General features: G+C 52.6%; 1 protein-coding gene across 6 annotated transcripts in view; it reads left to right on the plus strand.

Moving 5' to 3' along the window:
- The first annotated feature begins 227 nt into the window (after positions 1-227).
- Positions 228-14516, plus strand: part of TMEM44 (transmembrane protein 44) — a 28805-nt gene continuing 14516 nt past the window's right edge. For 3 of the 6 annotated variants that reach the window (XM_087818232.1, XM_087818231.1, XM_087818233.1), the window contains exons 1-8: positions 228-364; positions 2806-2932; positions 4441-4534; positions 5680-5846; positions 6042-6128; positions 6750-6920; positions 8432-8620; positions 9694-9798. In XM_087818232.1, the coding sequence (XP_087674358.1) occupies positions 228-364; positions 2806-2932; positions 4441-4534; positions 5680-5846; positions 6042-6128; positions 6750-6920; positions 8432-8620; positions 9694-9798 (1077 nt within the window). Of the gene's footprint in view, positions 365-2805; positions 2933-4440; positions 4535-5679; positions 5847-6041; positions 6129-6749; positions 6921-8431; positions 8621-9693; positions 9799-13702; positions 13862-14516 lie in introns of all 6 variants that reach the window. The other 3 variants (XM_087818229.1, XM_087818230.1, XM_087818234.1) reach the window with 2 other exon arrangements.

Below are 14516 nucleotides of genomic sequence, written 5' to 3' on the forward strand. Positions count from 1 at the left end.
CGGGGAGCCGCGCGGGGCCGGAAACTTTCGCTCCAGTCCTGGCGCCGCCGCCTGCGCCGGGCGCGCCCATCTCCCGCGCGGTGCGGGCGCTCGGCGGGGCTGCCGCGGAGGAGCCTCACCCGGAGCAGGGCGAGGGGCGGCAGCGCCCGGCTCCCGCCCCGGCCAGGCTGCTCGCGGGCCCGGCCACGCGCGAGGCTCCGGCCCCGGGCCGGCGGGCCGAGCCTGCCATGGGGGAGGCGCCCAGCCCCGCGCCCGCGCCCTGGGACCGGGGCTACCTGGACCGCTGCTTCGCCCGCCACCGCGTCTGCATCTCCTTCAGCCTGTGGCTCTGCGCCGCCTCCTGCCTGATCGCCGCCCACGCGCTGTAATGGGACCGGGACCGGGACCGGGACCGGGACTGGGCCGGGGTGGGTGGGGGCCGCTCGGCTGCGGGGCGACGGGGCGCTGCCCCACCCCCTACTCCCTCCCTCTTGGAAACCTAGAGGGAAGGGGGCAGAGAAGGGGAGGGTGCGGGAGGCAGCGCAGGTCCAGGATCGAAAACTGCACTTCTCGGTAGACTGAAGGCGGCTGCTCCTTTCCGGGCCCACGCGCGGGGCTGGGCCGTGGGCCGGCAGCGGGGCCGGGCCGGGAGCCTGTCCCCGTCGGTCGGCGGGGCGGGCTGGAGGAGCGGTGAAACCTCCGGGCACCTTCCTTACGTAAATGGAAATAACTCACAGGGCTGGAGGGAGAGTTAAATGAGTTCCCCCGGCGGGGCGCGCAGTAGGTGCTCACTAAACATCATTACGAGTGTTCCAGCTCTGCCGCCAAGCCGTGCCGGAGGGCAAGGACCTTGGACCAGTCCCTGGATGTTTCTGGCCTCCGTTTCCCAAGGCGCTCTTAGCTGGGAAATGGAGAAGGGCCGATCTGACTCTGGCCAGAGTTTGCCCTGGTCTGTCCAGCACGTGGGGCGGTTTGGCCAGGGGGTTCTGAGGGTGAAGACTGGATAAGGATGGCCTGAAGGTCTTTAGTCCCAAGCTCAGAGGGATGGTGCCCCCCCCCCCAGCATTCCCTGGCAGAGGGGAAACGACTGCCACCCCCGGGAGACTGGCACCGGCCCACCTTAGGCGCTGGATGGATGTCCCCCTCAGATGTCTGATCGTGTTACAAACTCTCAGCCTCACCTCAGTCGCTGGAATAGGAATAACAAAAGACACTAGAACATTTACTGTGGGCCTGGTGTTGCATTCATTAACTCATTTAATCCCTGCCGCAACCCCTGGAGGCAGGGACTGTAATTACCCGTTTAGATCAGGAAGCCTGAGGTTCCCAGAGGTTAACTAACTTCCCAAGTGAGTGGAAGAAACTGAAACCCCAGATCCTATTAGAAAGGGGCAGGCGTGTGAGTATTAAACCAGCCAGACCAGAGGATGGAAACTGAGGAGGTGCTTTTAGTGCCCTGTCTCCTTTGTTCCTCACAGCCACCCCCTGAGGTCTGCATTAGCAGACGTTTTACTGACCTGGAAACCCAGGATCGGAGAGAGCAGGTAACCTGAGTGCCCAGGCGGGCCGTCCGAGACCACAGCCTCTGCTCCTCACGCTGCCTTAGGTCTGGACACACTGTGTTTAGGACTTCGCCGTCTCTGAACTTCCCTTTGTCTTTAGGGACTGTATCTCCTCCGAATTATGTGTGAGCTGGGTTAGGCCCAGCCCAGCATCCCCAAACCCTGAGAGCTGGAAAGTGTCTGGATAGCAGCAAGGGACTGAGCGAAGCCTCCATGAGGCTAGAAGGCCCCCTGTTGACCCACCACTGATTCCCCTTTCTCCGTAAGCCTCAGTGTTCTCCACTTTCAAATGGGAGAGTTGAGGTAACTTCTTTCTAATCGGGGCCTAACTCAGAGAGTTTCTAATTTAGAGTCTTCGCTCCTAGACTTTGAATCGATGTCAGGAGCCCAGGGCCCAAATTAAAGGATGCTCTTCCTACTCTGAGCGGCAGGCTTCCCAGGGGATGTTTGGGAGCCTAACAGCCTTCCATCCCCACCCGTGATTCCCAAGGGCTGATGCTCACAACCAGCCAAATGTGGAGTCCTGCGGATGTGGAGTGAGCACTACCCTGCGCGTCCTCAGGGCGAGGAAATGAAACCAAGGGTTGCAATTGCGATGCCTCAGTTTCGCCATGGAAATGTGGCAGGGAAATATCTAGAACAGAGTGTTTCTGAGGTCCAGTCAGTGCTGCTGACAGCGAGACCTCTGGCCCCTTCCAGCACGTTCTGCCTTTCTGAGCTTGTAGTGGAGAGGCCTTGGGGCGAGGTTAGCCTGAAGTTCCGTGCCATCTTCAAGGAGTTTTGCTCTCTCTCTGTGTAAAGAACACATGCCCCAAATGAAAGCAACTTGGATATGGGCTGGCCACTCCCCTACACGATGGATTAGAAGGATTTCATTTTAATTTTAAACAAGTTGCCATTTTAAATTTAGGCAATTAATTCTGCTCTGCAGTAAACTACAGTGATTGGGTTACTTTTATAACCCTCCTGTTTCTTGTCATAAAATAAAACCCAACAGCTAGTTTGTCAGCATTGGAAGGTGGTCATGAACTTGAGTTGGCCAGATTTGTAGGAGGGAAGAAATTCCTCTTCATTAGAGAGGCAGGTCTGGCTCCCATCCCAGGCTGGGGGCCTTTCTTTTCTGATTTGTAAAGCACACCCTGAATACCTGGGGAAGAGAGTGCTTCATAAGGACTCAGTTACAATTATCTTTTTCAGACACCTGTTTTGGGAGCCCAAACTTATGGCTTCCTTATTCTGTCCACACCCCTGTCTGTCCCCACAGGCTTCTTTATCTGAGATGTACAAAAAAATCCAGACAGGACCAGTCAGCGCTGTGTGCTGCATGCTGCCTCCTGGCCAGCCTGTGTGACGCGGTCGGGGCGATTCTGGCCAAACAGCTCACGATCCAGGTGCGTCAGTCCCCTAGGTGACCGTGGCTTCTGTCGTTTCCTCACCAGGCAAGGCACGTTTGCCTCAGGGCCTGTGTTCTTGCTGGTCTTTCTGTCCCCCTCTAATGCTTTTGTCCAGACAGCCACATAGCTCACTGCTCACCTCCTTTAAGTCTTAGCTCAGAAGCTACCTTCTCAATAAGGCCTCCCCTGACCACCCACTTACCTCTGCCACAGACACCCTCATCCGGCCTGTTTTTTTCCATAGCTTACCCCTAATGCACCATCTACTTTACTTACTTAGTATGTGTATTGCTTATTGTATTTAACCCCTACTAGAATATCAGCTCCACAGGAGCAAGAATTTGTATTCACTACCTTATCTCTATCACTTAAAACCACAGCTGGCACATAGTAGAAGCTCAATAAATAGTGATTGTTCTTGCTATTGCTTTTAGAGCCTAGGGCCCAGCCTTTGCTCATGCAGGGGTGTCTGAATCCTTTCTCAGGTGATGATGAGGGCTTTCGGGTGAGTGAGAAGAGTTACAAGTTTTCCCAAAGTCTAGGCCCTCAAACCTGTATAGAAGGGGCCTATTCCAAAACATGTATCTCAAGGAAAACCTGTGGCCACCCCTGTAGGGCCACCTCATAGGGCTGCTTCTGACCTTGTGCCCACCCAGCTGGACATGAAGGAGGACAGCCTAAGAATGGATTGGGAGACACAGATTGGGAAAGTTGTAGACACTGCTTTGAGCAGTATTGTCTCAGAAACAGATCGCTTTTCACTGTGAGTGCCCATTCTCATTAGGTAATGGAAAGTGATGAGGCCCAGCCCAAGTCCAATAATAATAGTTGACACTTACTAAATACTTAACTCTGTACTTAGCACTAAGGGCTTTTCATGTATTAGCTCATTTGATCCTCAAATCACCCTGTGACATGCGTACTCTCATCCTATTGCACACATGTGGAAACTGAGGCATAGAGAGGTTAAGTAACTTCTCTAAGGTCACCCTCTAGTAAGCAGCAGTCCCAGGATTCAAACACGAAATGCACGCTCTTAGCACTAACCGTGCTGTCCTGGTAGCTAGTGCATTTATAGGTCAGTGCATTTTACTTTCCTCCAGGCGCTGGCCTAAGCACTTTCCATGTATTGACTCATGTAATCTGCTTAAATGGTGAGGGAGGCACTGTTATTATCTCTGTTTTACAGATGAGGAAGCTGAGGTCAGTGGCTGGGCCAGAGTTACACAGCAGAGGTTACACGGTGAAGTGGAGAGACCATGGGCTAGGAAGCAAAGGGCTGGGTTCCTGGCCCATCTCTCCCGATGGGTAGCTTCATTACTCAAGAATAGTCATTTAAGCACCCACCCCCACCTCCTTATCAGTCAGAGGGAGTTGATCTTGACCCTTCTTGGGGTTGGGAGTGGTCCCTGGAAGCAGTCCTCAGTGGAACACGTGTGAGAGGGGATCCAGGATGTGGTTGCTGGAACATTTTGAACATCAAGACTGTTTCCATCTGCTCCCAGGTTTTCACTGGTGCCTATCTAGCAGCTGTTGACCTGGTGAATTTTGTGTTCATTCTCTTCCCAGTCTGCGGCCCCAAGTTCAAGTCTAATTCAGGTGAGTGTGACCGTCTGTTCCGCTCTTCATTCATGCTCTCACTCATCAGCACGCTGAGTGCCTTTGTCTTGTCCCACCTGAGCTGGACCCCTGCAAGGCACAGACAAATGAACGACCCAGAGGAGAGAGACAGGGCCCTACGCGTCTTTAGAGGTGGTAGTGGGGAGGTGTGTGCACTGTGGGCACCAGCGGGAGAGAAGAGGCTGCTGGTGCGAGGGAAGGAGGTGACGATGGAACTGGGACTGCAGGGAAGGGCATTCCCTGAAAAGAACAGTGTGAGCGAAGGCCAAGAAGAAGATGATGGTGCACGGCTTTGGGGATGAACAGTGATGTCTCAGTGTGCAAGTCTGGGGTGGCCAGTGAAGCCCCATAGCTTCCAGAAATGGATGCCAGGGATGGGCATGGGTCTCCTCAGGAAAAGTGGGGACTGTAAGTGACTGAGATGGGATGAGTGGTTGAGTGTGTGGGACTGGGGCATTCCTGAAAAGGGATAGCAATGTCCTTGCACCCTTGTCCAAAAAGGAAATGTTTGCATCAGTGGGGTAATGGAAGATGCTCTCAGCTGCCCAATGCTGCCCAGAGGAGAAATGCTCTTATTAGGACTATTTAGAGGAAAATCTCATATTTCAAGGAGACTTTCAAAGACAATGCTCCTTGTCTCACTCAGTTTCAGTGTCCTGGCACAAACGCATTCACTCACTGATGCATTCACCAGGCTGGTGCCAGTTCTGCTCTGTGCCAGGCTCTGAGGAGACTGTAGAAGCTGCCAGGGCATGGTGCCTGACCTCAGGCAGTTCCAGTCTAGGAGAGGCGACCATGTGCACTCAGATACCTGTATACAATAATGGGAGTGTCACCCTGCCTTGAACATAAAAGTTATAAGTGGACCGAGGAAGGAGAGAGTAGAAGCCGTGCGTGCGTGCGTGTGTTGGGGGGGGGGGGCATGGTGTGCGTGTGTTGGGGGGGGGGCATGGTGGAGAGGAAAGACTTCTTCATAGAGGTGGCACAGCCATAGAGCCTTGAAGGGTCGGGAGGATCTGGCCAGGAGAACAGCGTGGGGATGGGAATCTGTCCTGGCATCGGGGTTGGGTCAACACCAGCCTGCCATGTTCCCAGGAACCATATGGGATTTTGGTCTGTTGCAGGTCAAGGCTCCCAGGAGAGGACAAGGAGGCAGCAGCTCAGCGCCAGCATATTTGCTCTGACCCTGACCCTGAGCCTGGGCCCCTGCTGGGCTCTCTGGGCTGCTGTCCCCAAGGCTTCAGGCCTTGTCCAGGGGCCCCAGCGGAGGCTGCTGGGAAGCCTGATGCAGGTGAGGCTGAGCCAGCTGGGGGCACATGGGGGGAGTGACAGTCCCTTCTCGCCTCAGGGTCCCAACAGATGCCTTGGGGGTGGCGGTGGACAGGGTTAGCCTTTGTTGGGAGGAACCCACTGAAAGCAGGAAAGGATGGGACTGGGATGCATGGTGGCCTCCTCGGGGTGCTGAGTGTATCACCTGTTTCCACAGGATAACACTGAAATGTTTGGCTACCTGCTGGGTGGCATCGCTGCCTTTGGCTCCTGGGCTTCCCGGATCCCCCGACTCTCCAGAATCGTGAGGCTGGGGCTGGGCCTGGGATGGTGGGTCACCCTGGCAGGTTTTAGGGCATCTGGGAGCATTGTCAGCTCCAGGTCACAAGGGTGGAGGGGTGATGTCACCCCATGTGTGGGGGGGTGGCTGGCTGGCCCAGAAGTACTGAGGCCTCTCACTGGAGAGCCCACTGCATTCTCTCCATTTCTCATAGCAAATGAGAGGCAGGTGCTCAGGAAAAAGCCACCAGGGTTAGAGGAACAAGAGTTGCATCAGGAAATGAGGTTTTAGGGGATAGAATCATGTAGCTACGGGGTTCTGTGTACTCGAGCTCATCTTGTTGGCAGGTATCTTGCAGGCATCCAGGGTGAGGAGACACCTGCGTTGGCCAGTCCCGGGGGGATACAGATGTGACTTGAGACACTGTGCTTGCCCTCAGGAAGCTCAGTCTCATGGAAGACACAGAAACACAAAGCAGGATAATTTAATGCAGGACGGACAATAAGTGCACCCTGGGGGACTTGCTGTGGGCAGAGGGTTTGCCCTCCAACCTGCTCTGCCACCAGGCCCTGGGTCTTAGCTCTAAGGCAGGCGGGGACAGTGCCAGTGTTCCTCCCTGCCCAGCTCTTTCCTCTTTCTGCCCAGTGTCGGGGTAAAACGTTTCCCTCCATCCACCTGTGGGCCCGGCTCCTGTTGGCCCTGGCTGGCCTCCTCTACGCCTCGGCCATTGTGGCGCATGACCGGAGGCCTGAGTACCTGGTGCGGGCCACCCCCTGGTTCCTGACCTCCCTCGGCTGTGCTGCGCTGGACCTCGCTGTATCTACCCCAGCCCAGGGGTGCTCGACTCCCTGCCCCTGCCACTCCCTCCTTCCCTCTTGCTAGACCCAACTCTCTCCCAGGGCCAGGAAGGTGGTTTGAAGCCTGAGGCAGGCAGACACAATTGCAATGTGCAATTTTGTGTTTGGTTCCTTTTTAAAAAAAATAAGAATAATTATGTTTTGGCTGGAGCTCTGTGAGACAGCAAAGGGGCTATGACGGTTCCTGGCCCTGGGATCAGAAGAGCCAGGTTCCAGTCTCAGTTCTGCTCCTGACCTAGGTCAGTCCCTGCCCTCTGTGAACCTGTTTCACTCATCCTTGCCTTGCCTTTCTCCCAGGCTGGGGGTTGGCTTTGCAAGCTGACCTGCAGCGCAGGGGTAATCGTTCCCTGTGTTCTCTTGGGTACTGGAGCCTCGGTTGGGGCAGCAGAGATAAAAGTTGACAAGGGCTGCCCTTCGTCAGTGATTGTGAGCACCTTGCTGGTTCCCCGAGGGTGTTGCCTGATGTGCTGACACACTAGTGACCTTGGCATGAGGACCTCAAGGGCAAGCTAAGTGCAGACAGTGGTGGGTGGAGATGGTGTGTGTGTGAGCGGGGGGGGGGGAACCTGTGTAAAGCATAAATAGTTCAGAAACTGATTTTCTCATGTACTGTGTTAATTTGCTAGTGGATGGGTGGGGGGAGACAGAAGAGGGTAAAGGTGGGATAAATGTGATGGAAGGAGACTTGACTTGGGGTGGCGAACACACAATACAATATACAGATGATGTATTATAGATTGTACCCCTGAAACCTGTATAATTTTATTAACCAATGTCACCCCAATAAATTCAATAAAAAAATTTGCCAGGGCTGCCACAACAAATCGCCACAAACCTGATGGTTTAAACAACAGAAATTTATTCTTTCAGTTCTGGAGGCTAGAAGTTGGAAATCCAGGCAGGGCCCCATTCTTTCCAAAGGCTCTAGGGGAACCTTTCCTTTCCTCCTCCAGCTCCTGCTGGCTCCTGGTGCTCCTTGGCTGTGGCAGCGTAATTTAACTTCTGCCTCTATCTTCACATGGCCTTTTGTGGACCCCTGTGTGTCCTCTCCTGTTGTCAGGACTCCTGTCATGGGATTTAGGGTCCACCCTGATCCACTGTGACCTCACCTTAACGAATTATGTCAGCAAAGATCTTATTTCCAAATAAGGTCACATTCTGGGGTTCCAGGTGGACATGAATCCTGGGGGACACTGTTCAACCCACTGTAGGTATGGTCCCTGTAAGCCAAGCCCTTCGAGGAAGATGCTTTTCAACATGCTTTTGTTTAACAAGTATTTCCCAAGTGCGGGTCTTACTGGGTGACAGGCTCTTGAGGGGAAAGGAGAGAGAGAGAGACCGGGCCCTGCCCTCAGAGGAGCTCCCTGCCCTCAGGAGGCAGAGCCCGGGGTGGAGCCCCGGTGCAGAGCTGAGGGCCGCACTGGGCGGCCGGAACTCCCCACTTCCTTGGACCTTAACTGCACTTCCCAGATCATTTTCCTTTCCTGGGTGATGAAAAGCAGGTTGAGGCGGGCCTTGGGATTCGCCTCCGAAGCCGGCGAGAGCCCCGACACCCAAGCCCTTCTGACCTGCGCAGAGAAAGAGGAACACGAGGAGGCCAGGCCTCGCGGGCTGGAAAGCCGCTGGTCCCCGCAGGGTTTGCACGTGGAGGGGGCAGAGGTGGGCCTGGGGCCTGGATCCCCTGAGCTTGGCCGCTTGGTCACTTTTAAAAAACACTGTTTATGCCCAATGCTAAGGGACCCTGAATAAACAGTATCCTCCATTTTCCTAATTACAACATACTTCATATAGTTTTGAACACTTTAGTAAACTTCAGTATATTTTTAGCAATGTAGATGAAATAGTCCAATGTCCACTTATACTGCTTAGTAATTTACCTACCCATATATATTTAACTATACATACTACAGAAATTAACATGTAATCTGACTGAGTCGGTGAAATAGAAGATGGTGGTGGGTATGGCCAAGGGGAAGGGTTTATATTGGTGGGCGGACCAAAGACCCAGGTTCCCGTGAAGGCTCTACTGGGAGGTTGTTTTCATTCCATTCTAGCAAATGTTACGAAATTATATCCCAAAAAGGAGCTAAAATGTGTAAAGAGTGCCCTGCGTGTCTGGTCATTCTGAGGGCAAGGAGTAGAGCCTGTGCAATATCTTGGCAGTGGTTCTCAAAGTGCGGTCCCTGGGCCAGCATCACCTGGGAACCAACTTGTTAGAAATGCAGATTCTAGGGCTCCACCCAGCTCTCTGAAATCCTAAACTGGGAGTGTTTTAATCAGCCCACTGGGTGCTTCTGATGCCCACCACAGCTTGAGAACCACTGCTTTACGAAGCATTTGTTTAGCACCTACTGCGTGGTTCCCAGGCTTTGCCGTACTTTAGAATCATCTGTGAGGCTTTTAAACTTGCCAAGTCACATCCATACCATTAAATCAGAATATCTAGGAGGAGGGGGCTGAGAGCTAAACATCAGTTGTTTTGTTTTTTAAGATTCCCAGGTGATTTCACTGTGCAGTAAAGTTTGAGAACCACTGACCTACTGTGACCTCAAAGAGATAAGATGCCTTTTTATAGGAAGCAGAAAGTGAGATGAGCCATAAAAGAACAGGAAAAAACCCAAACACTTTAGGGTGGGTTTTTTGTTGTTGTTTAAAAGAAAATGGGACCTTGTTTTTAGAAAATGTCTCCTGACTTAAGAATTCCCGTCTGTCTTCCCATCTCTGCTTGAAAGAATGCGGATTGGGTGCCTCTCACTGCACTACCACACCGCAAGTCATTCAGGACGACGACAGCCATCAGTCACTACATGGAGCTGACCATCCAGCCAGTGCAGCAGGTGAGTGGCTGTGGGCCGCAGCCAGGTGTCCAGAGGGTGGGAAGTAGTCATGGAAGGCTTCCTGAGGGAGGTAACACTTTAGCTGCAGGGTGAGGCAGGGAAGCATGAAAAAGAGGAAGGGGAGAACAAGACAAAGAGGGAAAAAACAACAAAAAAGAAAAAGATGAAGGAGCCGTCCAAGGCCTCAGTGCAGGACAAATGGGGGGAGATGGCAGGGTGGAGAGGAGGCAGGAGTGATATCACGCTACAGAAGCTATCATCGGGAGGTAATGGGAGCCCAGGAGGCTTCAGGACTGGAGACTCGGGGTCAGACGAGCAACTTCGAGCTGTCACTCAGGCAGTGCTGGAGAACAGACTAGGGGAGAGGAGGCTGGAATCGAGGTGGTCAGTGAGGGACAGTTGCAAGTCCAGGAAAGGGGTGGCGTGGCCTGAACCAAGGCTGGAGCAGAGGGAGAAGCAGGGGTGGAGTGGAGAGAGTTGGCAGGTAGAGCTTTGGGGGGAGTGAGGATGTGGGGGTGAGAGAGATTGGGGCTCCACGTGTCTCCCAGGGTTCTGGCCTGCGTGCAGGGGTCCTCAGGAGGAAGAGAGGTAGATAAAAGAGGGAAAGAGGTGACAAGTGCACTCCACGTCCCACTGCCCCACTAGGACTGTTTTTGCTGAGAGATTACCGGTGACCTCTAAGTTGCTAAATCCCAGGGTCACTTCTGTCCTAACTGAGATTCAACTCACTTGGCCACTAGCTCCTTGGGATTTCTGGGGCCCTCACTCTCCTGGCTTTGCTGCCACCATCACAGGTCTTCTTTCCTTGTCACTTCTGCTGGCTCTTCCTGGTGAGCTTGACTTTAAGGCTACAGGACCCCCTCCCCGTTTATCCCATTCCGCTCCCACAGTCCCACAGCTCACGCACCGGCTCTTGCTGCTTTCTCCCGGTGTGTCTCCACCCTTTTCCCCTCCATCCACTCCAGTTTGGGCTGCTGGTTGCCTGTGCAGGCGCCACGGGGCATCTCACGCTTACCGCGTCCAACACAGGATTCTGGACTTCCCTGCCCAGACCTCTCCCCTCTTCCCGATCTCAGTAAAGCACACCACCGTCTGTGCAGCTGGTCAAGCCCCAAATTCCTCTCTTCCCCTCACTGCAGGCCCATGCCTGTCCAATCCATTTGTGAATCTGTAAATACTACTTCTTAAATAGATCCACAGCCGTTTCCCCTCCACTGCTATTTCTGTCCCACCCTCTCCATCTGCAAGGGACTCTTACAATTGTAAATTACATCTTGTTTCTCCTTTGTTTAAAATACTCCTCTGGCTTCCCATTTCATGAGGAATGAAATCTAAACCCCTTACACAGACTTCCAAGACCCTGCCAGCCCAGTGCTCCCTCGCTGACGGCCTCCTTTCTCTCCCCCTCTTCACTCTTCTCTTGAGGCACAGATTTCTCTTCTTTCCTCTGCCTGGATGTTCTTCTTTCTTTCTTTCTTTTTTTTTTTTTTAACATGGCTGCCTTTTCTTGTCTTTTGGTTTTCAATGAAAATGTCACTTTCTCCAAAGGTCTTATAACCGCCCACTGAGAAGTAGCCTCTCTCTCTGTCATATCCCTTTACTTTATTACCCTTTTCAATGCTCTGCAAAACACTTCCCATGATCTTTTACTTTTGTTTGTTGTCTGTTTCCTGCTGGGATATAAACTGTCTCCTCCTGTCTTGTTTGCCCAGACCCTGGTGTAGTCACAGGCTCTGTGTGTGCTGGGAACACTGAGTACGGTGGCAGCTGCCCCCACTGAGCTGCCCACGGGACATACTGACGATCAGAGAGTTTGGGACCTAAGTCTAACTCTCTGTTGTTGCCCGTGGAAAGTGGGAGCAAATAACCTGTACTTGCTGTAAGTGAAGCTCAGGGATATTTGGAGCATGCCTTCACAATTAAGAGCCCACTTCCGCCATTAAGTCCTTCCTCTGATGGGAGGTTGGGTGGGTGGCTGATGGGAGGCCCTGGGGAAAAAGTGCAGGGAACCCTGGCAGCATCTGACCAAAGCTTTGCACAAGACATTTTTAAATCATGGAACTTTGGAAAAATAATAGTGCAAAAATGCATTTACTTTAACCCTTCCAGTACCTGCATGTTGGGTAGATTCCTGCTGGGGAGCAGACGCCATGAGAGAAGAATGTGTCCCTCCTCGGTTCTCTCCCACCCAGGCCAGCCAGCGCATTTTTCAGCAAATACTTGCCCCTGGCCTCTTGCTTCAGTGTCCACCAGAGGGCGAAAGGTGTCTTTGAGATAGCTCCCCGCAGGGAGTCTGGAGCCCCGCAGTCCGTCTGGGCTGGAGGTGACCTCAGTGGGCTCTAGAGCTCCCATTCCCATGATGGTCTGTTTATTGAGGGCGAACTACTTGCCAGGCTCTGAGTAAATACTAAGCCAGTGCTTCCACGATGCTTATTGTACTGGTCATAGAGCTTAAGAGTACTGGTCTAAGTGCTTTATATAGATTAACTCTTTTAATCCTCACAGCCAACCCTTGAAGTATTATCCTCATTTTCACATAAGGAAAATGGGGCACAGAGAGGTTACACAACTTGCTCAAGGCCACACAGTTTGTCAGTGGTAGAACCAGGACTCAGATTTGTCTCTACCTGAGTCTGTGCCCTTTAGGTCTCTACATACTGCCCTTGGCCATAATGGCTGACACCAGGTAAGCCCTTGATAAATGGTTGTTTTTAAAATTATCATTAACACAAATTTTCATAATACCTATGAGATAGATACTATTTCTATTGTTATTATTTAATAATTAATACTTTTATTATTTTAAATTGAGGCACAGAGAGGGTTAAGTCACTTGTCCAAATCCCATAGTTAGAAAATCACAGACATAGCTCTTAAACTGAGCCTGTCTGATTCTGGGACCTGCGCTTTCATAAAGAGAATGTACTCTCAGTGCTGTCATATCAGGCCAGCTCACTTAGCAAACTGTCCTTTTTCATGAGAATGTCTCAGTGGACAAGGCTGTGGTGAGACAGGTGCCCTGAGGCCATGTGTGCCGACGTATGTCCTGTTTGGATGGCCACCTGGAGGTGGGCAGCAAGAGCCACAGGCTGCTTAGTCGTCTTCCCAGCATCCCCTCCCGAACACTAGTCCTAAGGAGAGATTTTCCAAGAGCTGCAGCGCAGTTCAGGCCGAACTGAGGGGCCAAGGGCGATGGGTCATGGGCATCAAAGGATTGGCATATTTGAAAGCTCCATTTTATCTGTTGCCTCAGGTCAGGCCCCAAGGTTTTCATAGGATCTATGGTTGTTGCCTGGGAGGCTTCTGTTTCCCCCGCTTCCCACACCCCACCCAGGGGCCGCCCAGAACACTGCCTCTGTCTCTTCTGTGGACTTTCTCTGCCTGTCCAGAGACTCTCACATGAAACCGCACTTATGCTGGAGTCAGCCTCCAGTCATGCTGGAGCCCTGTGTGATTTGGGGTCCAGTACAATAGCCGTTCTTCTTATGTATCCAGGACATTTACAAGGGAGCCCTGTGACATGACTTCAAGGGAGGCAAAGCAGGGATTACCACCCCCTTTTATAGATTAGGAAGCTGAGGCTCAGAGGGTTAATTTCTTGCTAAGGTCACAGTTAGTCTGGTCCAGAAGTCAAGTTGTTCCCCTGCGGTGTTTCAGTGGAATGACTGTGGGGCTCTGAAACCCCAGCCCTCAGAGCTTCAGGGATCTCTGGGGAAGCCCAGCGGACCCCCACCCTCCACGACCCCTGTGGGGAGAAGCTCTCTTCTGAAATATAGATGATAGAGAAATAGATAAACAGATATAGATAGGCAGATGATTGATTGATAGAATATAGATAGAAAGCTAGATAGTTGTTAGATGATTGATAGAATACAGATAAAAAATGATAGATGCCACCTTGCAGGCAGGCTGCAGCGCCACCAGGCTGCCGGGCGACGGACAGATAAGCGCTGGAGACGTGTCCCTGCAGGAGCCCCCCTCCTACCCTCCCATTCAGGTGATCCGGGCCCGGGTGTCTTCCAGCAGCTCCTCCGAGGTTCCCTCCATCAACTCCGACCTTGAGGTACACGCTGCTGTCTGCCTGCGGGTGCATGGGCGTCCTTCATTACCCTTGTGGGCGCCTCCTGGCTGCTTGCGCTGCGGTTCTCGGTCCGCCCACGCTAACCTCACGCCTGCTAAATAATGAACGAGCCTGCTGACTCCCGCCTGAGGAGTTTCCCGCTGTCAGCGCTGAGAAGGGGTTTCCAAGGTCAAATCAGTAAGGGAAACACTGCATAGTGCGGCGCAGTCGCCAAGAATCACTTGCACTTTCAGTTACAAAAATAAGTGTATGAATAATAAACTTTGAAAGGGCCTCAGTGTTTCCCAAACCCATGTGACCATGGCAGCGCCCCCCACCCAACCCCAGGAGCACCAGCTGCACCCTACGGTACCATTGGGATCATGTCACTTTTTGCATATCACAAACGGGTGTAACCCTCAGGTCTGAGCTGTCCTGTTCAGGCCCACAGCTGTGGCTTGCAGCCCTGTGTCTGGAGAATGAGAACAGGACTGTGTAGTGGACATGTGCCATCAGCAGGGGGATGGACTGTCCTTCATTCTGGGTTTATGTTCTATTTTGGTATTAAAACGCCCTTTTATGAAATGATGATGATAATATGTAGTAGTTGGTGTGAGTTTTGTTTTGGTCTTAATGGTCTTATTGGGCAAAATAATCC

Source organism: Miniopterus natalensis, chromosome 6, assembly GCF_054644295.1.
Source record: "Miniopterus natalensis isolate mMinNat1 chromosome 6, mMinNat1.hap1, whole genome shotgun sequence".
Taxonomy (NCBI): Eukaryota; Metazoa; Chordata; class Mammalia; order Chiroptera; family Miniopteridae; genus Miniopterus; species Miniopterus natalensis.